This window comes from Saprolegnia parasitica, assembly GCF_000151545.1.
Source record: "Saprolegnia parasitica CBS 223.65 unplaced genomic scaffold supercont2.7, whole genome shotgun sequence".
NCBI lineage: Eukaryota > Oomycota > Saprolegniomycetes > Saprolegniales > Saprolegniaceae > Saprolegnia > Saprolegnia parasitica.
In genome coordinates this window covers 17901-39132 of record NW_012156401.1, presented here as the reverse complement: position 1 = coordinate 39132, position 21232 = coordinate 17901, and the positions used below count along the sequence as shown (strand labels likewise).

Here is a 21232-nt window from a genome sequence, read left to right as displayed (position 1 = left end):
CCCACATGCCTGTGTGTCGAGACCGGTGTTATATTCGCGTTATGCCGAAACTAAACCCATGACGTGGCACCATCTACACCGCCGGGATCGAGTGGCGCTCAGGAAAGCACGGGAGGCGAGCCTTCTGCGTGTACACGTCGTCCATGCTGCGGAGCGCGTCCACCGTCGGTGGTTCTTCGCGACCTTGAAGCGTCGACGAGCTCTTTTGACCGACAACGATGACGCGGAGCTGGGGCTTTTGGAACCAGCGCGCGTATTGGTTGCGCACAGCCTCGCGCGAGCAGCCAGGCGACTTGAGCCACGTGACGAGCTGCGCGTCGATATCAAACGCCAGGCGCAGCGACTGGATCTCGGTCCAATGGCGCGTCGTCGCGGCAAAGAGGTGCACATCCGGTTCTTCGCGCGCCTGGATCTGCGCCTGGACGTGGTCCTTAAACGTCGCGTCGTCCATCGTCTCGAGCGTCGTCGCAAAGCTCTTCACGAAGGCGTCCATGGCGGCCGCGATCGCACGTGTCGGTGTCGAGGCCGAGACAACCTTGAGCCCAAAGCCGAGGATACCGTGCGTCACGCGCACGGTGCACGAGACTTCGTACCCGAGCTGCTGCTTGGTGCGCAGTGTGTCGAAGAGCGGTTCTTGCATCATTTGCTCGAGGAGGTCGGCCATGCCCAGCGTCGCGACCGTCTCGTTGCCGAACTGGTAGTAGACCTCGACGATCGAGTTGACCTCTTCGCTGTTCTCGCTACCTTCGTGGAGCAGAAGCCCGTTGGAGGATGGCAGCGCGTGAATGGCCTTGCGCGGGCGCGGCGCCGAGGTACCAAAGGGAAAGTAGCTTGCCACCGTCGACGCCATCTTGATCGCGTTGGCTTGCGTGATGTTGCCGTGGACGAACGCCGTCAAGTGGCCGCCAGCCCAGAGTGCCTTGGTCGTGACCGCAAACGATAGCAGCGACTCGTATGTGAGCACCTCGAGCGCCGCTACGAGCGCCGGGAGCGGCACGGCCGAGGCTTCGAGCAGCTGCAGACGCATGTACTTGGCCTTGGCCGATGGCTTGAAGAGCGCATTCTTGTACACGCGCAAAAGGTCTTCCTTGAGAACCTCGAAGCGCGCTGCACGCAGCGTGTCGCCGCTCGTGTTCGTAAACGTCGCCAGCGTCTTGGTGACGACGTGGACGAGCTCGAGCAGCTTGTCGTGGAAGCCGCCGATTTGCAGCTCGAACCCGCTCGCGTCCTTGACATGCAGCACGTACGAGAGCTGCGCTTCGTGAGCAAAGTACGCGTACGCGTTGAGCGCGTCCTTGACCATGCGCAGGTACACGTCGCCGAGCACGATCGCATCCGGCTGCGTCGCGATCGCCGGCAGCGAAAAGTGCAGCATGACAAACGCGCGCGGTGTCTTGAAGACCGTGTCGGGGAGGTAGTAGACCGTCGCATTGGACGACGTAAGCACCTTGCGCGGCGCCTCAAAGACCTCGGGCACCTCGATGAGCGACACGTCGCGCGGAATGAACGGGTTGACGGCCTGGTACCGCAGCGACGGGTGCGTCGACGGCGTTGCCCACTGCTGCAAGAGCGGGCCCGGGATCGGCTCCACCTTGTACGCGACTTGGAACCACGGCTCTTCGGTCCACTAGATGCGCATCCACACGCATGAGCGGCCAGCGAACACTCGTGATGTACCGTGTCGTCGGACGCAAACGTGCTCGAGGCGACGTGGATGCGAAGGCGGGCGGTCGTCAGGTGCTGTAGCACGAGCGACCGAATCCGCGCTTCGTCAAAGTCGCCTTTCGGAACTTCATACGTCAAGAGCTCGCTCGATGGAATCCGATACATCGCCTAGCATGCCACGCTGCAATGCAAAGCGATGCAGATGTAGAGCATCTACCTGCATGAGCGCGGCAAGCTCTTCGCACTGCTCGATCGCGTCGTGCTCTTCCTGGAAGCGGAAGCTGACTTGCGCCATGGCCTTTTGCTCTTCAAAGATCCACGCCGGGAGCGGACTCGCTTGCATCATGTGGAGAAACTGAAAGCAACGCCGATGATGTCTTCGTAGGCGGCCAGACCGTCGAGCGTCAGCTTAATCTCGAGTGTAAAGATCGCACCAAACGACCCAAAGTCGTAGCCGTGTGTCTCGGTGAGGCCCGCCGAAATGGACGACGCCCACCCCTTCTCTTTGAGCTACGCATACAGGATCTATAATCCCTCCTGCAAAATATGTTAAAAACGACGTACGTAGTACAAGATCGAACCCTCGCTTTCGTGGCCCAGGATCGACGCCACATACTCGGCGGGCTTGAGGTCGTGGTGGCCCACGAGCGGCGGCAGCGGCCAGTGCAAGTGCAGCACGTGCGACTCCTTCAGTGGCACAATCTGGACCAGCGCCGACGACTCGAACGGCATCGGAAGATGACCATAGTCGGCGACGACGCGGTCATGGTTGGGCACGTCGCTGAACGACGCGCGGACGTACGCCTCGAGCTCGTCCAGAGGCTCCTCGCCGCAGACAACGAGCTTCATGAGGTTGGCTGAGTAGTGCGCCTTGTAAAAGCAACGATCTCGGCACGGACGTCGACGTTCTTGCCTTCCGGTAGCGTCTTGAGGCTCTTTGTGTTGCCCCAGTTGAACCGATGGAACGGGTGCGACGGCAGCGCCAGGTCGCACAGCACTTGCTACAGAAATTTATGTGAAACATAAGAGGCCACGGGCTCGAACCTCGTAGCGGATCATGTCGTCTTGGCTCGCACGCGCAAATTCCGACTCGATCGCTGAGAGCTCCCGGTCGAGGCCGTCCGCCTTCATGAGCGGCGCGACGAAGAACTGCGCAAACATATCGAGCGCCGGCGCGAGGTGCTTGGGCCCGACCTCGAACATGTAGCTCGTGCGCTCGACGTCGGTCTCGCCGTTGCTGTAGCCGCCGTGGGCGCTCAGAAAGGCCTCGAATTCGTTCTCGTCCGGGTACTTCTCGCTGCCTACAAGACATGCATGAGTCGCATCCAAAAGAGGACAAGGTCGACGAACCCATGAAGAGCATGTGCTCGAGGTAATGCGCCAGGCCAGGAAGATGCTCGGGCTCGGCAAAACTGCCGACACCGACGGTCAAGCATGCGCCGGCCTTGCGCGGCGCCGGGCCGTCGTCGGCCATCTCGTCATCTTCGCCCAAGAGCTCTTCTTCAACGTCATCATCCATGTCATCGTCGTCGTCTTCGTCGTCATCATCCATGTCATCGTCGTCGTCTTCGTCGTCATCATCCATCATATCGTCGTCATCATCGCTGCCTTCGTCGCTGCCTTCGTCATCCTCATCCTCGTCGTCATCGTCGCCAGCGCCGGGAACGTTCTGCATGAGCATCACCTCGAGGCCGTTGGGCAGCGTGAAGAGCCGGTAGTGCTTCGGGTCGTTCGGGCTCTTGGTCTCGTCGATCGAGGTTGCCATCGTGAAATCGGATTGTGGATTTGTTTCAATTCGGCATTTCGCCAAGGGACCAATCAATGGGCTGCTTTTTAACTGGCATATGCCGAATACAGTCTTTAAAACATGGCACATGCCACAATGTAAGTCCTGCTTCGAACTTCGATCACGACTTCGGTTTCCGTATCCAAAACCTCGAAGCAGCGCAACCACCAACGAGCCAGCAGCATGAGCGATGCCAAGATGACGGACGACGAAGAGCACCTGACGCAGCTGCCCAAGGTCGACGTGCTCCGCGTGGACATCTCGCCCAACCCGACGCACATCTCGGACGAGCTCAACCTCGAAGTGGACTTTAGCGTGAGCAAGACCGTGCGCCAGGGCTACTGGGAGGTCCAGTACCTCGTCGACTCGGTCCTTCGGCGACACATCATCAATATCCTTTTCCACCGACGTTGGCTGCATGGCATGCGCTTGGTGATGTAGCTCCTTGACCACCTCGATGGCACAGCTAGGGCGCACGGACGCCACCGACTATACGCGCGGCGAGAACCATTTCCAGTTTTCCGTACGACCACGCCCGCTTCGCCTTGGTATGACCCGCTGTGCGTAGGTGTCCCATATTGACGTGAGCGGTATCAAGCCGAGCAACCTCGCCAACTGCGGCCTCCTCAGCGCGACGTTCAAGTCGGAGGACGGCGACGACATCCTCGACCTCAAGATGGTCGTGCAAGTGTCCAAGCAGGGCGAGAGCATGCAACGCATCATTTATAACCCGCTGGAATAAGCCACTACGACGCAGTGTTTTCAAGCACGAACGCTGCGCATCGCGTGTCGTCGTCCTTGGCCTGCTGTTGTTGCTGCTGCTGTCGCTCGTCGTCGAGGCCGGCCGCGTCCGAGAGCACAACGTGCTTGAGCTGGATGACGTCGTGGTAAAACACCTTGGCCTCGTACGTCTACATACGCGCGTGGTTACCCTTGCGCAGAGCAACGAGACACTCCATCGTACGCTCTCGTCCGACATGCGCTTGACCTTGGCACAGGCGCGCGCGAGCTTGCGCATCTCCTAGAGTGCATTCGCAGCATGAGGCGACGCTGGCGAGTCGACATCGCGGACTTGGACGTAGATCTCTTGGTGGGCTTTGGCCCACAGAAACACATCGTGCTTCTCTTTCTCGAGCGACTTGATGCGCGCAACGAGTTCGACGACGTGTGCCCTGTACTTTTCACGGTCGTCCTACATGGCCATCCGCATGCACCTCCTGCCCATCGCATCGCATGACGGACCTTGATGATGCGGGTGAAGATCTCTTGGTCGATCTCGCTCTTGAGGCCTTCCTACGCTCGCTCCTCAGCATCCGCTTCGTCGCGAGGCAAGACTACCTCGTGTTTCTTTTCCATTTCGAGCCGCAGCTTCTCTTCGGTCTGCTTGATCGTCTTCTTAAAGTCGTTGCGCTCGGCCTTGGCCTAGGCAGAGGCTGCGTACCGGGTGTCGCAATGTCGGCAGCCCACCTTCTTCAAAATGGCCTGCAGCGTCTGAATGTCCCGGCGCATCTACGCAAACGAGTCGCACGCCTCATCGCGTCGAGGACGACGACCTTGTCCCGCGCAGTGTTGTGGCCGAACGACGTCGCCTCGGTCTTGGCCATCTCGGCCAGCTTGAGCAGCTCGGAAATGTCGTCGAGCGCTTCGGCCTGGTCCGCCCTAGCGCCACGCGTTAGCAGCATCGAGCACGCATCGTCGTACAGCTGCTTTTGCTCCACTTGGGCCAAGACGCGCTCCATGTCCTACGCCGGCATGTCCTTGGCACTGTCGTCGAATATGGCGTACCGCCAGTCGCTGGCGCAGAGCCGCGTTCTCGGCCTGAAGCGCGGCCATCTCGTCGCCGTCGGCGCTGTACTGCTGGTTCCCAATGCGCCCGCCAGTGTGCGACCGCGCGGCCTTGGCGTGGCGCGGCTTGGTCGGCGCGCACTCGGCGCGCCCGTCCTCGCGCAGCGTCGGACCGTCCATGCTGCGTTCGTCCTGAAACGGTCTGGCCTTTCTGGGCACATGAAACCAATCCCACACAGTCTACGCACTGCATCTACTACCAAGGTTGTACTACTACAAGTTCTTCTCGCTAGGCAAAGCACGAGACGATGGTCGCGTCGCCCGTCTTCATGTCGACGGCAAACTCGACGCCGTTGCACACCTTGAGCATCGACGGCGTGTAGCCCATGCCAAGCCCTTGGTCGTTGGCGCGGAAGCGCTGCGCGCGGGCAATCATCGTCGGCAGCAGCTCATCTTCCACGACCAGCAGCAGCCGCTTGATGCGCCCGCGCGCGACAAAGATGTCGTAGGCCAGCTTGCGCCGCGCCGCGCGGCTATAGTAGTGGTCGTGGTCAAAGACCGACCGGCCGAGGAGCACGCTCTCGCGCAACGGCTTGCCGTTGACGCACTCGTTGATGCTCTCCGCAAGCGCTTTCGACTCGGTGTCGCCGCTGTGCAGCACCTGGATCTCGGCGCCGGCGAGGGCCGACGCGATGTGGTGCGTCACGCGCGGCAGGTAGCCCGGCTCGTCCATCGCCGGCGCCCGGACCACCCAGATGCTCCGTGTCTTGGACTCCTTTTTCTTCTTGAGCGACGCCGTCATGTCGCCGACGTCGACCTTCATGGCCATCGCAATGTGCAGCATCCAGAACCACTCCTGCAGCACGACCTCTTGGCCCTCGCGCACCGAGAGCCGCACCATCTCCTTCTGCGTGTGGGCAATGCGCAGAGACATGGACACGGGCGAGAGGACCTCGATCGAGACGCCGGTGAGCGCGACCTGCTCCTCGGTCTTCATCTTGGTCTTCTCTTTGAGGATGAGCATCTCGTTCGGGTACAGCTCGCACATGGTGTAGCGCGTCGACGGCATGAGACCCCACTTCATGCTCACGCCAAGCTCGCTCGACAAGAGCATGCAGCTTCGCAAATGCTTGGTCGCTGCGTCCGAGCGCGGGAGCTCGTCCAAAATCGGGCATGGCAGCTCTTCGGGGTGGAAGAGTCGGTAGCTGGCGCCGCCCGGGTAGAACATGGCCTTCTCCGGCGACGCGTAGTACGTCGGCGTCTCGTGCTCGACCACGAGCTGCGCGCTAAAGCGCACCGACTTCTTCGTCTTACTACTTCGTGCACGCGCTGTCTTTGTGATGGATGGCGCCGATCGCGTGGGCAGCACGAGGTCCGACGGGAAGGCTGGCGGCGCGTCGTCGCTGGTGCGAATGGGCGACGGCGGCTGGGCGAAACTACTGCGCTGGTGCGAACCTCGCGGGTAGTTGGGGTGGCGCTCGCCTTGGTACACGAGGCTCATGTTGTCCAGCGCACGCATCGTGTCGTCGACGTAGAAGCTGCCGGAGGACGGCGACCGGTAGCTGTAGGACGACGCTTGCGACGACGAGGGCGAGGCCTCGTGGCGGCTCGGCACCGAGCGCGCGTAGAAGGCCGCCATGCACGTCGCCTGCCAATCTCGTGCTGCGGGAGAAAACCTTGAGCCAGCTGGAAGGGACGACCACAGTAGGGGGGCCTACTTAAAATGCAATTCTGATTCCAACGCCGGAACACAAAACGACCCTTAACGGCCTCCTCTCCGACCGCTCGACTAGACCACGCCGTCTTGCAAGTGTAGCCTACGGCCCATACACATGACCTACGTATGCAAGTGGACATTTCTTGTCTCCTGTAAGGCCGCGAAGGCCCATCTCACCGGTACGATTGTACCCCAACCGTTGGGCAACTTCCGACGCAGAGGTTGCGCTCGTTATAGCCGATCAAGCCGATTACGTGATCGCTCGCATGGGCGCTCTAGCGCGACGTACGCAGTTGCCTCGCGCTCGCCTTGCATGGGGTCGAGGAGCTTGGATACATAGTGTGGTGGTCTGGCTGCTTGGTCATCTCGCTGAGTGTGACTGCCAGCTCATACAAAGTACGCTCCGATTAGGTTCGGCGTTGGCGTTGGCTGCTGCGACGCATTTCGCGTCACGCCTACAGTACGTCACTAGTGTTCTGGACAAATTCTCAGCCTGGCGGCGGTGGTGCCGGTCGTTGCATCTCGCCCTCCTTGACGCTTGCGCTGCACAGACGCCAGACGTTCTCCCATTTGATACTTTTTTTGCTTTTTCTGCCCTCGGTCGGCCTCCACGCCCGATGCGCCCAGACCTACTTGAAAGCTTCGTAGATGTAGAAGCAGTAGGGGTTATCGCATGGACAATTTCTCGTCGTTGCGGACGACAACGGTTGTTCGATGTCGAACTCGAAACCGAACTTAACCGAACCGCCGGAGTTGACAAGATCTTGCAAAGGGGCACCCACTGGCAAGGCAACGGCCGTCGAAGCTCAGACTTGCAATTCCCGAGCCGCGACGACCGACCTCCAGCGCCCGACCGACTTGCCACCGACCCGCGCCGAGTCCACTTCCGGGGCCATGAGCCGCAACCACGACGATACGTACGACGACAGCGACGACGAGTTGATGTTTGTCTTTGAGATGAGCGACGCCGAGGACGACAGCCGCCGGGTCCGCGCGGCCCGGCCCGCCAACCCCATGGCGCAGCTCCTCGAGCTCGAAGATGCTGGCGGCTCGTTGCCCCCGCCCCCATTGCTAGGCCCAAAGCCCGCCATCAAGCGCAAGGCGTCCCGTGATGAGGACGACGACGACGACGACGTGTACCGTCCGACGGCCAAGCGCCAGCGGCCGGCGACGCGCAGCGTCAAGGTCCAGCACGCGCGCACCAAGAACATGGCGATTCCGTGGGCGACGACCGTGGGCGGCGCGACGGCCATCGATTACTTTTGTCGCCACTCGATCGAGTCGTCTTGCTCGCCGCTGCGCCTGCAGTTCCACTCGCTCTTTGTCGGGTCGACGCAAGACGCCAGCCCGAGCACGCCGTGGCGCCCGTCGTCCCACTGGCTGCAGCCTTCGCGCAACCAATTCTCCTACTGAAGCACATCCGAACGACTCGACGACGCCTGCCACCAAAAAAGAAGCACCTCCTGCGTACCACCTCCTCGACCAAGACCTAAAATCTACCATTACGTAACCTCTAAGCAGCTCGTCGTCGTCGGTTTGTCGTGCGTCTCAGACGATCGCGAGGCGGGCCAGCGTCTCGTCCTTCCCGAGGTGCTCGATGGTCTCGCCGAGGCTCGCGCCGACCTCCATGCCCGTGAGGTAGTACCGCAGCGGCATGAGCACTCTACACACATCCATCCATGATATGCGACTACTCGACAGAGACGAGGTCGCCTACGCTTTCACGCCGAGCTTGCGCTCCTTGGCCGTCGCCTTGATGAGGTCCATGATGGACTTCTATCTTAAAGGTGAGGAACGGATCCAGCAGACGCGACTCTACCGCGTCAAAGGCGTCGAGGGCCGAGAGCTGCGCCCGCACCGCGCGCACCACGTCGTCTACCACGGCGCGTTCGCTTCACCAGTCGGCTAGGAAGCTACTGCCATACCCGTGTCGTCCTTGAAGTACTTGGCCCGCATGGCGACGCTCTCGTCCGCGCTCAAATCCGGCGCGGCGAAGAAGTAATGGACCAGCGGCGCAAACTCGGGCAGCGCACTCACGCGCTCCTAGCGTCCTCTGTGTAGCAAGGTCGCGTGCAAGAGGATCGGACCTTCATGAGCGAGAGGGCGCCGTGAATGTACTCGGTCTCGAAGCTCTCGAGCGCTGGCAGCGACGTCAGGTACGGCCGCACGATCTCGACCACGTCGGTCTTCGTCTCGGATTCGAAGAGGCTGCGAATGTGGCGCGAGTTGATCCAGCGCAGGCGCTCCACGTTCACGACCGACCCGCTCTTGTTGATGTGGTCCATCGAAAACTAGATTTCTAGATCTGAGACACACGCGTCGCATTGTACTAGTACGTGGGATTGGAGCTCCTCCATCGTAAAGATCTCTTTCGTGCTACCCTCGGCCGGGTTCCACCCGAGGAGCGCGACGAAGTTGACAAGACCTGACGCGAGAAACCCCTTCTTCTACGCGCATCTTCGTCAGCCAAGAGAAATGTTTAAAAGAAGTAAGAACCTGAAAGTCCTCGACGGCCACGTCGCCCTGGCGCTTGGAGAGCTTGGAGCGGTCTTCGTTCAAAAGCAGCCCGAGGTGCGCAAACTGCAGAGGTCAAATTGAGGCAAGCTGCAAACACAGAGCGAGCGCGGTACCTGCGGCACGGGAAACCCAAGCGCCTTGTACAAAAGCACGTGCTTGGGCGTCGACGAGAGCCACTCCTCGCCGCGGATCACGTGCGTAATGCGCATCATGTAGTCATCAATGACGTTGGCCAAGTGGTAGGTAGGAAACCCGTCGCTCTTCATGAGCACCTAGGACGCACGCGATCCACACCGTAAAACCAATCAAAACACGCACCTGGTCGTCAATGACCGCGTGGTCAAACTGCACGTAGCCGCGGACCATGTCCTTGAGCGTCGTCTTGCCTTCGGGCACCTTGAGCCGCACCGTGTGCGACTCGCCGGCCGCGAGCTTGGCCTCGACTTGGGCCGGCGTCAGGCCCAAGCACGCCCGGTCGTACATGGTGCCCGACCCCGCGCGTGTCGCCGCCTCGCGCAACGACTTGAGTCGGTCTTGCGAGCAGAAGCAGCGGTACGCGTGGCCGTCCTACCAGTATTATGCAGTGTAGGAAAAATCTAGCTAGCAGGGAATCGAGGTACATGGATGAGCTGCTCGGCGTGGGCCTTGTAGATGTGCAGCCGCTCCGACTGCACGTACGGGCCATGCGGACCACCCGCTGTCGGGCCTTCGTCTTCGTGGACGCCGCACCAGTGCAAGCTCTTGGTGAGCGCTTCGACCGAGCCTTCGACCTTGCGCGTCTACGGCGCATCGTATCGGCTCCAAGGACGCAGCATCGCACCTGATCCGTGTCTTCAATGCGCATGAGAAAGTCGCCACCCGACGCCTTGGCGAAGAGGTAGTTGAAGAGCGCAGTGCGGAGACCGCCGAGATGCAAGTAGCCCGTCGGGCTCGGCGCGTAGCGCACTCGGACGCGAGGCGTCGTCGCCGTGGTCGGCGATGGCGGCGCGCAGAAGGCTCGGACGCCAGCTACAGAGCCTCGCGCATGAGCCATCAGACGGCGCGGGTGGCGGTACCAGCTTGCAGCGCGGGGCGGGGCGCGGTCCAGCGGCGGGTCAAAGCAGCGCGAAGCATGGGGAACTCCAAAATTGCACCAGCAATGTGAGACCCGTGAGAACTACGCCAATCAACGAATCGTATGACATAAAATCCAATTTATTTTGGCCACTCATATCGTGGCATTTCAAATCTTATTTGCCAACCAATCCGAATGCACAAAATATTTATGCCACCAATCCAGGACGCGAGCGCTTCCTCATTTCAGCCAATCCCGTTCAAGGACAAGATTTGGCCTTGGCGACAACGCAGTGCTCCAACTCGACCTTGAACGACGCGGGTCGCGTCACGACCGAGAGCTGCTGGACGCCGCAGACGGCAGCTTCGAGCGCAGGATACGCCTCCAAGAACTTGCGGATGCTCTCCATCTCGAGCGTCTCGGAGGCCAGCGCGTGCTGCTCGGACGACCGCATGTGGCCTAGCTTCGAGAGCGAGCTCTTCGCTGCGCACAGAAGGTTCAAGCAGCCTGCTTGGTCGGTCGTATGCGGCTCCGTATGTGCATGCCAAAAGAGTGTGCTCAGGTCGTAGAGCTGGTTGGCGAGCCAATACGGCGCCTCGAGGATCGGCCAATTCTTGATGCGCGGCCAGAAATACCGCGCACAGCTCAGTGCGCTTGGAAAAGACAGCTCGAGCGTCACGTCGGTGAGGTACTGGGTTAGTAGCAGACTCCACTTGAGGAAGCGGTTGCGCCAAACAGACGCTGCGGCGTTGGCCTCGAGGTGCAGGAGCCAGTGCCTATTGATGGCGAGGACCCACGAGATGGATCCGTGCAGAAGGTTGTCGAGGCCACCTGTCTCTCATGAGATGCCAATAAGTACATAGTACATGTGCACTTTACCCAGCTGCTGGACGCCATCGTACACCCCGCCGTAGGTCGTATAGTGGGAGAGAAAGGCCTGCCACGACAGCCCGGTTGACGACGCACCATCGAGGTTGCCCATGGCAGCAAGAAGCTCACGAAAGTCCTCTTCGCTGTAGACCACCCCAAGGCCTCGCGACTGCTGCAGTGCATTGAGCTCCTACACGGGTGGTTGATACATTGATACAATGCCAATGGTGTACATCGAGCTCCAAGGCACCCGATTTATTCCGGTCAAACCGGTCAAAGAGAAGACGCAGGAGCGATGTGCTTGATGTGGACGTCGCGTCGCTGCAAGCGACTTCGAAGAGCGCGCGCATGTCCTTGGCGTGCGCGACAATCTCGCTCCATGCGTTGCCGAGCTGTACTTCGCAGTGAAACTTGTCGACGACGTCCCGCAGCGGCGCGTGGCACATCTCCTAGCACCCATTTCAGTACCTTCCACCTCGTTGTCGCTTGGCGACTGGACGTACTTCGATGTCCGCCACGATATTGCGCTGCGACAAAAAGTTGATTTGGAGGTACAACTTGTCGGACGCGATCCCGAGCGTGTAGGCGTCAGCCACGCTGTGCTCGCGGAGGCCGCTCATCACCGTGACTAGGACAGCAACCATTTCAAATTCGGTTGGTTTTTCGTTGGCGTACCCACGACCTTGTCGTACAGTCCAGAGACGCCGTCGAGGACGTTGAAATCGTTCAAAAATTCACTCAATACGAACGCGAGCCGTGTGGCGGTTGCCTCTACCATCGGCCAGGTTCGACGCGCCAACCAAGAATCGATGATACCATTGACGTCTCGAAACAAAAACAGCTCGAGCGAAACAACCGTCGAGTACCCGGCTTCGAGAAGATGCACAAGCGGTGGCCCGTCTGCGCCCTCGGCCTCGTCGTGGAATGCAAGGTCCATTCGGCATCCAATGCCAGCTAAGGACTTGATTGCGGGAGGCTTTGACGGCGGGTCGATCTTGATGAGCACGCTGTACTGGGCTTCATCCATGGGCAGCCGAGAGCTCGGCCTCGCACCGCATGGCACGCTTCCTCGGAGTGCGTCCCAGCCACGCATGTAGCCCTGTACATGGCGCTTGATGCTCTTGGCAGCATGCTTCCACAGCGGCGTCTGATCGAACGCCACGTGGCCGCGGTGGTTCTGGACATACGCCCAGCGCTTGAACCAGCGAATCATGTCGGAGCAAAAGATGCGCTCGAGCTGGTCGCGTGGCAGCGCTTGCAGGATCGCCGACGCCTCGGCGAGCGGCAGTTGCACGGCGCCGTCCGAAATCGTCGCCAAGAACGCGGCAAAGTCCTCTGGGTGTCGGAACCCGCGCTTGGCTTCAAGCGCAACGACGTGCTTCTTGGCACCGCTACCGACTTCAGGCCGCGACTCGGCGTTATAGCATTTGAAAATCATGCGCGCGCACTCGTCGATATTGATCTGCATTGGCGTCTGGGGGGTGCGACGCCCCACAGTGGCTGTCGCCGCATGGAGGTCCAAGCCCACGTGAAAGAGCCACCCGTGGCGATCGGTTGGCATTTGCTGCACAGCTGGTGTCGTGGTTCCTGGTCCATAGAAGAACGATGAGAGAGAAGCTACATATCCATGGCGTCAACTGTACCGAGAACCGAGAGATCATGTTCAACTTTGGCGAGCTCTTGCATAAGGTGGGCTTGTTCGCCAATGAGTGTCTCGAGGCTGTCGACGGCAACCTGCGGGTACATCTCCGAAAGTAGCGGTTGATAACCATGTATACCATGTCGAGGTCGCTGAGGAAGTAGATAATGTCGGGTAGCACCATGAGCTTGGCGACAACGACCGACCATGGCAGCTGCGTCTCGCCTCCAAAAATCTCTACCACCCATTGATCGTCTCACAAAGCAGAACCCAGGAGCTTACGCCGGGCGACAAACTGCAATGTCGCGTCTGGCACGGGTGGCAGCCCTTTCAAGCGCGCGACGCCGCGAACTACGTACCCCATAGCAATCAGGAGCTCAGGTTTGTTGCAGTCCGGCCCATTCTTGAGCAAGTGACCAACAACTACGCAACATCGCCACATCGTCAACGAGCCACACGAGCATAGCGTGCGTACATTCGAGCTTGCGCGTCGTCGGCGCGCCGTGCTGCAGCAAGGCAAACGCAGCCAGAAGGTCCAGGGCGCAGAACGGATAGGTCAAGACGCGCGTGGCCGCACCGACGTCCTTCGTTGGCATCCACGCCTCAAGCGTCGCGCTGTCCGTCACAAAGAGCACGTTGTGGACCGACAGCCATCGCTCGAGCGCAACAAGCTCGTCCCAAGCGGCGGGCAGCAGCGGCCGCGCGTCCTTCCGGATCGGACCTTTTGAGTGCCGACCGCCCATGTAAAGAGCGCGATCTTGTCAGTTGCAAGCGTTTTGCTCGTGCTATCTATCAGTGTATCAAGTAGAAATGCACCACGGTGGTGGTCTCGATCAACGAGCGTTCCTGTACAACTAGCATACATGTCTCATGACGTGGCACTCGTTGGATGATCCTAGAACACCCGTGTCAAATGCTTCTAAATTTGCCTACCCATGGTTTGAGAGGTGCGTCGCATCGTTCGTGGCGCTCCCCATATTGTCGCGGTCGGTGCGACCCACCGCGCCTTTGAAGTACCCGCGCAAAGTCGCCCACCCTCTCTCGAACGCCGTGGCCTATATGACGCGCTTCTGCAAGAGCTATGTCAAGGAGCCGAGATGACAGGTCCTCAGCAGCTAGTCTATCCTCCTATAGCTGCACTCTTGCCCTATACGAGCACTGCTTGGACAGGATCGAACCACTATGCCCAACGGCTCGGTACAACTATTGTATCGTGTTCGGGCCAGTAGTGTCGCGATCCAAAACACGCAAGAGACTATCATTCTCAATATGTGGCCTCTTTGATTGGCCGATATGTTGACGATCCACCAATCCACGGCGATGAACGGTCGATTAAAAGCCAATCCAACACCATTACAAGCTGGCGAGGACCATGGCGATGGCAGTGCTCAGCTCGCGAGCCCTGGCGTCCGCCATTATCGCGTACCAGCATGGCTGCTCGCCACGCGAGGCCATCGCGCGCGCTAGCGCCTTCCGCAAGCGTGGCAGCTTCTATGTTCCGCCAGGCTCTAGCAGACACTACGGCTGCGACGCCCTCTGCCTGCCGCCCGGACCGAACTTCGATCCTCGCTTTCCGCTGCATTGGGCCATCCTTCGTGGCCATGCACCGCTGGTCGCGTACATTGTCGACTACCATCGACCGATGGCGTCGGCCGAGGCTATCGACTGCGCGTTCGTCACCGGCCGTGTGGCGATCGTCCACCATCTGCTCGAGCAGCGAGCTCGCGTCGCCGAGCTGCGCACGTGCTTTGAGCCGATCGATGCAACCGCTGCGGCGCCTGCGACCGAGACGTCGTGGAACCTGCCGTCGCGCATCGTCAGACATGACGATCCAACGCTCTATGCCCTCCTCGCCACGTACTCGCAGAGGGGCTGGTCCCACGAGGCGCTCACGCTCGCGATCCAGACCCACAAGATGCGCAGCTTCGAGTGCTTGTACGAGCGCTGTCGTGGCACTCCTAGCGTCGCCAACCTCGTTGATGTGGCCGCGAAGCATGGCGACTTGGGCCTCACGATGCGCCTGTATGCGGACGGCGTCGGCGCCACGCCCCGCGCGCTCGCCGAGGCTGCAGCCAGAGGGCACCTCGAGATCGTGACCTTTCTCACACGCCAGTGCCCCAAGACCATCTCGAGCGAAGCGCTCGAGCGCGCGCTCTCGAATCTCCGCACGGACGTCGCACTCCACCTGCTCGCGTGCTGCCCGAACCTCGTCTGCTCGATGGCGAGCGTCACCACGATTCTCGTGCAAGGGTGCATCGACCTCGTTGCGGGTCTCATCGCACACCGTCCGATTCGCCCGGCCGCGTTCGTCATCGCCCGACTCTTTGCGCTGCGTCGATTGGACGTTCTGCTCGCGCTGGCGGCGGCGCGATGCATTGAGTGGACGCCCTCGATGGTCGCGCTGGTCGTCCGACAGAATGCGGACGACGAGCTGCTATCGCTCGTGGCTGCGTGTCCCGAGATGCGCTGGTCCGTCTGCGTCTCGGCGCTGCTGAGCTTTTCGCCGTCGGTGGCGCGGCGCTGCTTTGAAGACTCCGACTTTGCGTACGACGATGCGTTCGACCATGCGAGTGTGCTCTCGCTCATGCGGCTGCTGCCCGAGATTGCGTGGTGGAACCCAGACGTGTGGTACGACGTCGCCCTCCAAACGACCAAGCGCGACGAGGTCGGGGCGTACTTGCTGGCGCTAAGCACGGGCCGCGTATCGTCCGAGACGGTCGACTTGACGTACGGCGGCGTCACGACCATGTCGTTTGGCGACGCGCTCTGGCTCGACCTCCCCACGCTGCTGACGGCGCTTCGGCGCGCGTACCCGGCGCTTCTGGACGAGCATTTCCTCGACTGCATTGCCGCCAGCCGCAATTGGTTGCACCCAGACGTCCTACGCAAGCTCGTGCGCTGGTGGTGCCACCAGTATACCGGTCGCGCCTACGACGACATCTTGTCGACACGGGGGCTCGCGTTTGTGTGTGCATGACAGTATTGTTGGCGAATCAAAGATGACCGTGCACGTCTCGACAACCACGCAAAAGCACCCTTGGTACAGCGTGCCACGTCACGAGGCTGCCGTTGCAATGCGCGTCTTTAATGTTTTGCGTTACATGCGAGTTGCTCCTTAAACGTACATGGGACTAGCCATTTCGAGAGTATCCTTCGGAGTCGCGGGAGCTACGGTTTGGCACTTGCGACGATGGCGGTAGGCGAGCCGTGAAACTCTGTTTCGAGCTTGTTTGAGTCACTGGCGCTGCGACCTTACTGCATCGCGGCCCGGAATGACGCTGACGCCGACGACCATCGCTTGTTCGCGTTGAAGAGGCGTATGATGTAGAGTTTCGTACGATGGAAAAAGTCATTCCAATGACGTTAGCAGGAGTGGAACAGTGTATTGCGACCCTGCCATAGACACTGTATTGCTGTGCTGCGATTGGTCAACAGTCTGTCGTTCGCCGCGGATTCGACTAGCTCATCGAGACTGGTGTGAGCTGCCTCACGGACGTGCTTCTGCGACAGTCCGAGATTGCGGCGCTCGTCGTAGACTTCCATTTTGGTGTCTACGCCATCGCGACCTCAAATAGGTTATCGACGCGGTGGCACTCATTGGGACAGTACAGCATGGATGCGCCCATGGCCAGCGAGTCGCCTTCGCTGACTACGGATCCAGAACAATGCGCTTAAACGCTCTGCTTGGCCGAGCACAGCCCGCGTGACGGCCGCTTTACACTGCACTCTGACTCTGCCATCTACCAGGGCGACGTACAAGCGACGCTTCGTATCCTTCGCTGTCGACCGGACCTCGTGTCCCAGGATCTCGCCAACGACTTGGTGGCGCCCAACCACGTCATAACGTTCAGCGATCTCGGTGAGTGGTGCTTTCGATCGCTCCGCCGCCATCCTGTCTCAGACACTTGTGTGCATCAAGGCGCAGGTGTTGTAGCTCGTCGTTGGCGGCTTGATTTGACGTAGCTTTTCCCCGATATCTTTGATGACGTGGATCGTGTTGGAATCGTTGGTCCCCAACTCTGGTCTTGACGTCGCGCTTAAGCACCAGCAAGGAGCTGAGCATAGAGCCACATGGACAAGACGGGCCATGTCGGCCCCATTAAAGACAGGGTCTACCACCGGAGACGGGCCAAGCCGTGGCACATATCAAGTCAACAACAAGCAAAGCTGCTTCAACGAGCGTGCTTGATTTGATTTAGTGTTTTGGCTGCTCAGCGTCCAGCAAACATTCTTTGGTGACCCGCCTCGAGGCGGGCATAGCCAAGCTAGTGCATCCCACGACGCAATCCATGCACAACAACCGCAGAGCCCACAAACCAGACGGATTGTGCAGGTGCTGGCAGTGGTTGTCGAGAAATACGTCCAACGCACAAGCATCGTCGCTGTGACACAAAGAGGTACTGGACTACCAGGAAAAAGCCCCCTTTTTGTCATTGAGGTCGACGGGGTGGACAGGGTTTTGAACGCGATCGTGAATCGTTGCGAACTCACACCATCCACGCTCTCAGAGTCTTGTCGTATGTCTTGCACTTGCTATGGTATGTCGCCACGCACGTCCGCGTGCCATTGAAAAAGACAGGGTAAACTAGACTCACTTTTCAATTTGCTCTCGGCGATGCGCGCATCAACCCTTCTCTCTTTTTGCGTGGCGGGTCTGGCTGGCGTCACGGCAACCGCGCCCGTGTGCATTCTCGGTGCGGGTCCATCGGGCCTCGCGTCGGCCCTTCGTCTCGCCGAGAAGGGCATTACGGACGTTGTGATTTTTGACAAGAAGGACGGTCCTGGCGGCAAGGCCGAGAACTGGGTTTCGCCCGAAGGCTACATCCACCAGGTTGGCGCCATCTTTGGCGACACCACCATGTACCCGCTGGTGATTGAACTCACCGACAAGTTCAACGTTTCCCGGCCAAGCAACCCGATGCGCAAGAACTACGTGTACTACGCGCCGACAGGAACCATCCTCGACTCCACGGTGTTTCCCACGAACGCGACGGCGATTGCCGGGGCCATTCAGCGCTACGTCGGCGTCTACGCCAAGTACGCCCCATACCTCGCTCCGGGCTTCAAGAAGGGCGTGCCGCCAGCCATCGCGGTGCCCATGAGCGAGTTCCTACCAGCGCACGGCCTTGACGCGCTCGTCCCGCTCTTCCACTTGTACATCACGACGTTCGGATACGGGTCGCTCGAAGACATTCCGGCGCTGTACGCGATGATGTACTACAAGCCCGGCGGCTTTATCCAGTTTTTGACCAAGCAGTCGTCGCTCTTCACGGTCAACTACAACCTCCTCTTCACCAAGATTGCAGCCTCGCTCCACTGCGCCAAATTCAACTACAACGCGACCATTATCAGCACGAACCGCCGAGCTACCGGCGCGAGCATCACGTACAATGTCAACGGCAAAGGGCGGCAGACGCAAGTCTGCGCCTCGATCATCAACACGATCCCGCACCGCCTCGACTTGCTTCGGCCGCTAAGTCTTGACGCCAAGGAAGTCGACGTTTTCAAGCACGTGCACTCGGTGCAGTACTTTTCTTCGGTTTGGACGCTCGACCAAGTCGAGCCGCGCAACTGGTACGCCGCGCAGCTCAAGCCAACTGGGAACGCGAGCGCCCCGTTCACGGTCGGCGGCTCCCTCGACAACGGTGCGCCCGTCATCTTTGGCACGCAGCTTTCAGACGACAAGTATTTCAACGTCTACTCGTACAAGCGGGGTCACGACCCGATCTCGCTCGAGAACGTGACTGCAATGGCCCAAGACGCGCTCTCCAAGCTCAACAAGAACGTCTCGCTGCCCAACGCCGTGGCGAAACCTGTCCAGATGACGGACCTCAAGTTTGCGAAAGCGTGGACGTACTTTGCGCACGTCAACTCGTCGGCCATCGCCAACGGCTGGTTCCAATCGCTCGAGAAGCTCCAAGGTCACAGATCGACATACCACACGGGCTCGATGCGTTGCATGGAGACGGTCGAGTGCTCGATCGCGTCGGCCAACGACCTCGTCGACACGTACTTTACCACGGCGCATTAATTCGTTAGAGTCGTAACTACGTTGAGTTGCTGTCAAGTGCCTTAGATTCATTGACCTTCTCGGCAAGGCGAGGCCGCAGTTGCGAGCTCAGAAGAGGGTCGTCCACCATATTCATCCAAGTTTCCAGTCGCGTCTTGTGGGCAGCAATCGTTGTTGCGTCCGTCGAGAAGTGCACGATGAGGACAGCGAGAGCCCAATCGAAGAGCGCTGTGCGGTCTAGCACCCGCCGACCATCACATAGTCGCGTCGTCTCGGCGCCCCGCCGCAAGAGTGTGGCGGTCCGAGCTTGAAGGTCGTTGCTAGCGGCAGCGAGGTCATTGGCCTGCCGACGCATCTCGGCCTTGATGACCAAGAGGTTGGACTTGGATATGCAGTTTGCTATGCCAGCAAACGTCTCGACGAGGAAGGCGAGGTTCTCGACCGGTGTCGGCGCATCTAAGACGTAGGGTAAGAGGGCGCCAAGGCATCCTCTGCGCACGCAGAACGCGTCGAAGAAGAGATGGCGTGGCTTCCCGACCCCTCCTTTAAGCAGAAAATGGACGGCGTCGGCGTTGCTTTCGATACAAGCCACACGCAAGAGGTCGTCGTCGCGGAGTTCGGGCTGCCTCGCCCAAAGACGCGCAATCAGATCAAACTGGCCGCGCGCAAGTGCAAGCTCAATGCCAGCAAGCGTCGCGCCTTCGGTTCGATGGACCATGAGAAAGTCGACGATGGCCCATTGGTTGTAGCGCACAGCTGTGTCAATGGCTTGGGGCGATGACGCGGCTCCGTGTTCGTGGAGGTAGACGACGACGTCCATGTCACCTCGCTCGCAGGCGTCGATCATCCAGGTAGCTTCGAGCACGACGCCGCGCTCGATGGAAAAGGCAGCGATTTCCAGAACGCCCGACGTTCGCTTCTTCGTGAGGGTTGACAAGTATGAAGCGGTCTGCTCCAGAGTGTGTCTGATCGAGAGCAAGTGCATCGCGATGAGCACGAGGTCCGACACGGGCGCGTCGACGCGCACGGTGGTGTCAACCACGCGTCTATTGGCCACCAGGTAGTGCGCAACGTCGTCATGGCCGTAGTACGCGGCTGAGAATGCGGCCATGACTGCATCGTCCAAGGTCCCGAGCTCATGCAGATATGTGACCACGGCCAAGTGCCCTTTCGCCGCCGCATTCTGAAGCGTCCAGCGCGACGGCGCGTGATGGCAATGCTCAATGAGGAAGCGAACGACGCCGACGTGACCGTTGACGGCGGCAGCGTCTAGGGCGGCCAACGTGCAGTTGGCGCCGCGCGCGACGAGGTCGATCACGATCTCCAAGAGACCGAGGGTCGCAGCGTCGTCCACAAAGCTGTCGTACACTGCTTGTGGCATGTGCTGGTACAGAAACGCAATGGCACGCGGCGCATACTGGAAGCTGGCTGCGCGAAGCAGGTTGTCCGACCATTGTAGTTGGCGATGGCGCCACAGCAGTGCCAGCGCATCCGCATTGTTGGTCCGCACCAGCGCTGACGGCAGCCACGCGTCCAGCGGCCGCGAGATGCGACCAAAAAACTCATCGTCATAGTTGCGGTCCACAGCGTGCGTCTGCAGTAGAAAGTCTGCGATCTCGAGATGGCCGGTCATGAGCGCCGCCTGGATGGCTTCTTGGTACACGAGGTCGGGGCGGCAGGCAACGATACGCTGCGCCGCGCGCAAATCGCCTTCGCAGATCGCCAAGTGCAGCGGGAAGCGAGCGTCGCGCGTGACGTGATTTGAGAGGTACAAGCTTCCGGCGCCAAAGCCTTTGGCCGCCAAGCCATCGTCGTCGACACGGTAACTCGTGACGAAGGTCCCGTCGAGGGCGTAGTACGGCGTGTCATCGGTCTCCGTCATCGGGTAAGCATCCACGAGGTGGTTAAAGTCGCGGAAGCGCGATGCGATGTCTTCGTAGACGCCAAACTGAAGCTTGAAGATGATCGACGCGATCGCGGGCTGCGCCAGAACGACGCTGCAGAAGGTCGCCATGGGATGTTGGGATTGTGTCAACGCCAGCGCCTCGTTGCAGTGTGATTGGATGTCATTGGCGTATCCGGAATCAATTGACCAATCAGTGCTGCCTGGCTCGTTTTGCCCATGACAGCCTGAGCGCCGCTGGCACAAGCCCAACGAGTGAGTGCACATAACGTAGGAACCCAGAGCT

At 60.1% G+C, this 21232-nt stretch overlaps 11 protein-coding genes across 11 annotated transcripts; 4 read left to right on the top strand and 7 right to left on the bottom strand.

Annotated features, from left to right (window-relative positions):
• Positions 1-15: 15 nt before the first annotated feature.
• On the bottom strand, positions 16-3430 carry SPRG_02713 (hypothetical protein; the record flags this gene model as incomplete). Its single annotated transcript, XM_012341303.1, has 8 exons — positions 16-1627; positions 1678-1833; positions 1883-2001; positions 2061-2175; positions 2230-2535; positions 2565-2666; positions 2710-2966; positions 3016-3430. The coding sequence occupies 8 exons, from the start codon at positions 3428-3430 to the stop codon at positions 74-76; spliced, it is 3024 nt and encodes a 1007-aa protein (XP_012196693.1). The 3' UTR covers positions 16-73.
• Positions 3431-3591: 161 nt separating this feature from the next.
• On the top strand, positions 3592-4219 carry SPRG_02712 (hypothetical protein). The gene is made up of 3 exons (XM_012341302.1): positions 3592-3842; positions 3916-3974; positions 4020-4219. Exons 1-3 carry the CDS (start codon positions 3635-3637, stop codon positions 4191-4193), a joined length of 441 nt encoding a protein of 146 aa, XP_012196692.1. The 5' UTR covers positions 3592-3634; the 3' UTR covers positions 4194-4219.
• SPRG_02711 (hypothetical protein) lies at positions 4152-5429 on the bottom strand. The gene is made up of 9 exons (XM_012341301.1): positions 5237-5429; positions 5153-5193; positions 5005-5110; positions 4919-4960; positions 4790-4873; positions 4694-4744; positions 4524-4643; positions 4416-4472; positions 4152-4362 (listed from the first exon to the last, which is right to left on the bottom strand). Exons 1-9 carry the CDS (start codon positions 5414-5416, stop codon positions 4198-4200), a joined length of 846 nt encoding a protein of 281 aa, XP_012196691.1. The 5' UTR covers positions 5417-5429; the 3' UTR covers positions 4152-4197.
• Positions 5430-5478: 49 nt separating this feature from the next.
• On the bottom strand, positions 5479-6919 carry SPRG_02710 (hypothetical protein). The gene has a single exon (XM_012341300.1). The coding sequence runs from the start codon at positions 6873-6875 to the stop codon at positions 5526-5528; it is 1350 nt and encodes a 449-aa protein (XP_012196690.1). The 5' UTR covers positions 6876-6919; the 3' UTR covers positions 5479-5525.
• A 798-nt stretch (positions 6920-7717) lies between these two features.
• SPRG_02709 (hypothetical protein) lies at positions 7718-8490 on the top strand. The gene has a single exon (XM_012341299.1). The coding sequence runs from the start codon at positions 7848-7850 to the stop codon at positions 8364-8366; it is 519 nt and encodes a 172-aa protein (XP_012196689.1). The 5' UTR covers positions 7718-7847; the 3' UTR covers positions 8367-8490.
• Positions 8429-10625, bottom strand: SPRG_02708 (glutamyl-tRNA synthetase). The gene is made up of 12 exons (XM_012341298.1): positions 10526-10625; positions 10291-10478; positions 10091-10249; positions 9789-10037; positions 9584-9742; positions 9450-9533; positions 9290-9400; positions 9041-9244; positions 8879-8996; positions 8773-8828; positions 8671-8729; positions 8429-8616 (listed from the first exon to the last, which is right to left on the bottom strand). Exons 1-12 carry the CDS (start codon positions 10581-10583, stop codon positions 8502-8504), a joined length of 1560 nt encoding a protein of 519 aa, XP_012196688.1. The 5' UTR covers positions 10584-10625; the 3' UTR covers positions 8429-8501.
• Positions 10626-10783: 158 nt separating this feature from the next.
• Positions 10784-11682, bottom strand: SPRG_02707 (hypothetical protein; the record flags this gene model as incomplete). The annotated part of the gene is made up of 3 exons (XM_012341297.1): positions 11628-11682; positions 11404-11584; positions 10784-11355 (listed from the first exon to the last, which is right to left on the bottom strand). Exons 2-3 carry the CDS (start codon positions 11504-11506, stop codon positions 10784-10786), a joined length of 675 nt encoding a protein of 224 aa, XP_012196687.1. The 5' UTR covers positions 11507-11584; positions 11628-11682.
• A 731-nt stretch (positions 11683-12413) lies between these two features.
• SPRG_02706 (hypothetical protein) lies at positions 12414-12832 on the bottom strand (the record flags this gene model as incomplete). The annotated part of the gene is made up of 2 exons (XM_012341296.1): positions 12414-12458; positions 12500-12832. The coding sequence occupies 2 exons, from the start codon at positions 12830-12832 to the stop codon at positions 12414-12416; spliced, it is 378 nt and encodes a 125-aa protein (XP_012196686.1).
• A 1573-nt stretch (positions 12833-14405) lies between these two features.
• On the top strand, positions 14406-16010 carry SPRG_02705 (hypothetical protein; the record flags this gene model as incomplete). The annotated part of the gene is made up of 2 exons (XM_012341295.1): positions 14406-14968; positions 14996-16010. 2 exons carry the CDS (start codon positions 14406-14408, stop codon positions 16008-16010), a joined length of 1578 nt encoding a protein of 525 aa, XP_012196685.1.
• A 1638-nt stretch (positions 16011-17648) lies between these two features.
• On the top strand, positions 17649-19064 carry SPRG_02704 (hypothetical protein; the record flags this gene model as incomplete). Its single annotated transcript, XM_012341294.1, has 1 exon — positions 17649-19064. One exon carries the CDS (start codon positions 17649-17651, stop codon positions 19062-19064), a length of 1416 nt encoding a protein of 471 aa, XP_012196684.1.
• Positions 19065-19280: 216 nt separating this feature from the next.
• SPRG_02703 (hypothetical protein) lies at positions 19281-21057 on the bottom strand (the record flags this gene model as incomplete). The annotated part of the gene is made up of 2 exons (XM_012341293.1): positions 19281-19363; positions 19395-21057. 2 exons carry the CDS (start codon positions 21055-21057, stop codon positions 19281-19283), a joined length of 1746 nt encoding a protein of 581 aa, XP_012196683.1.
• Positions 21058-21232: the final 175 nt, after the last annotated feature.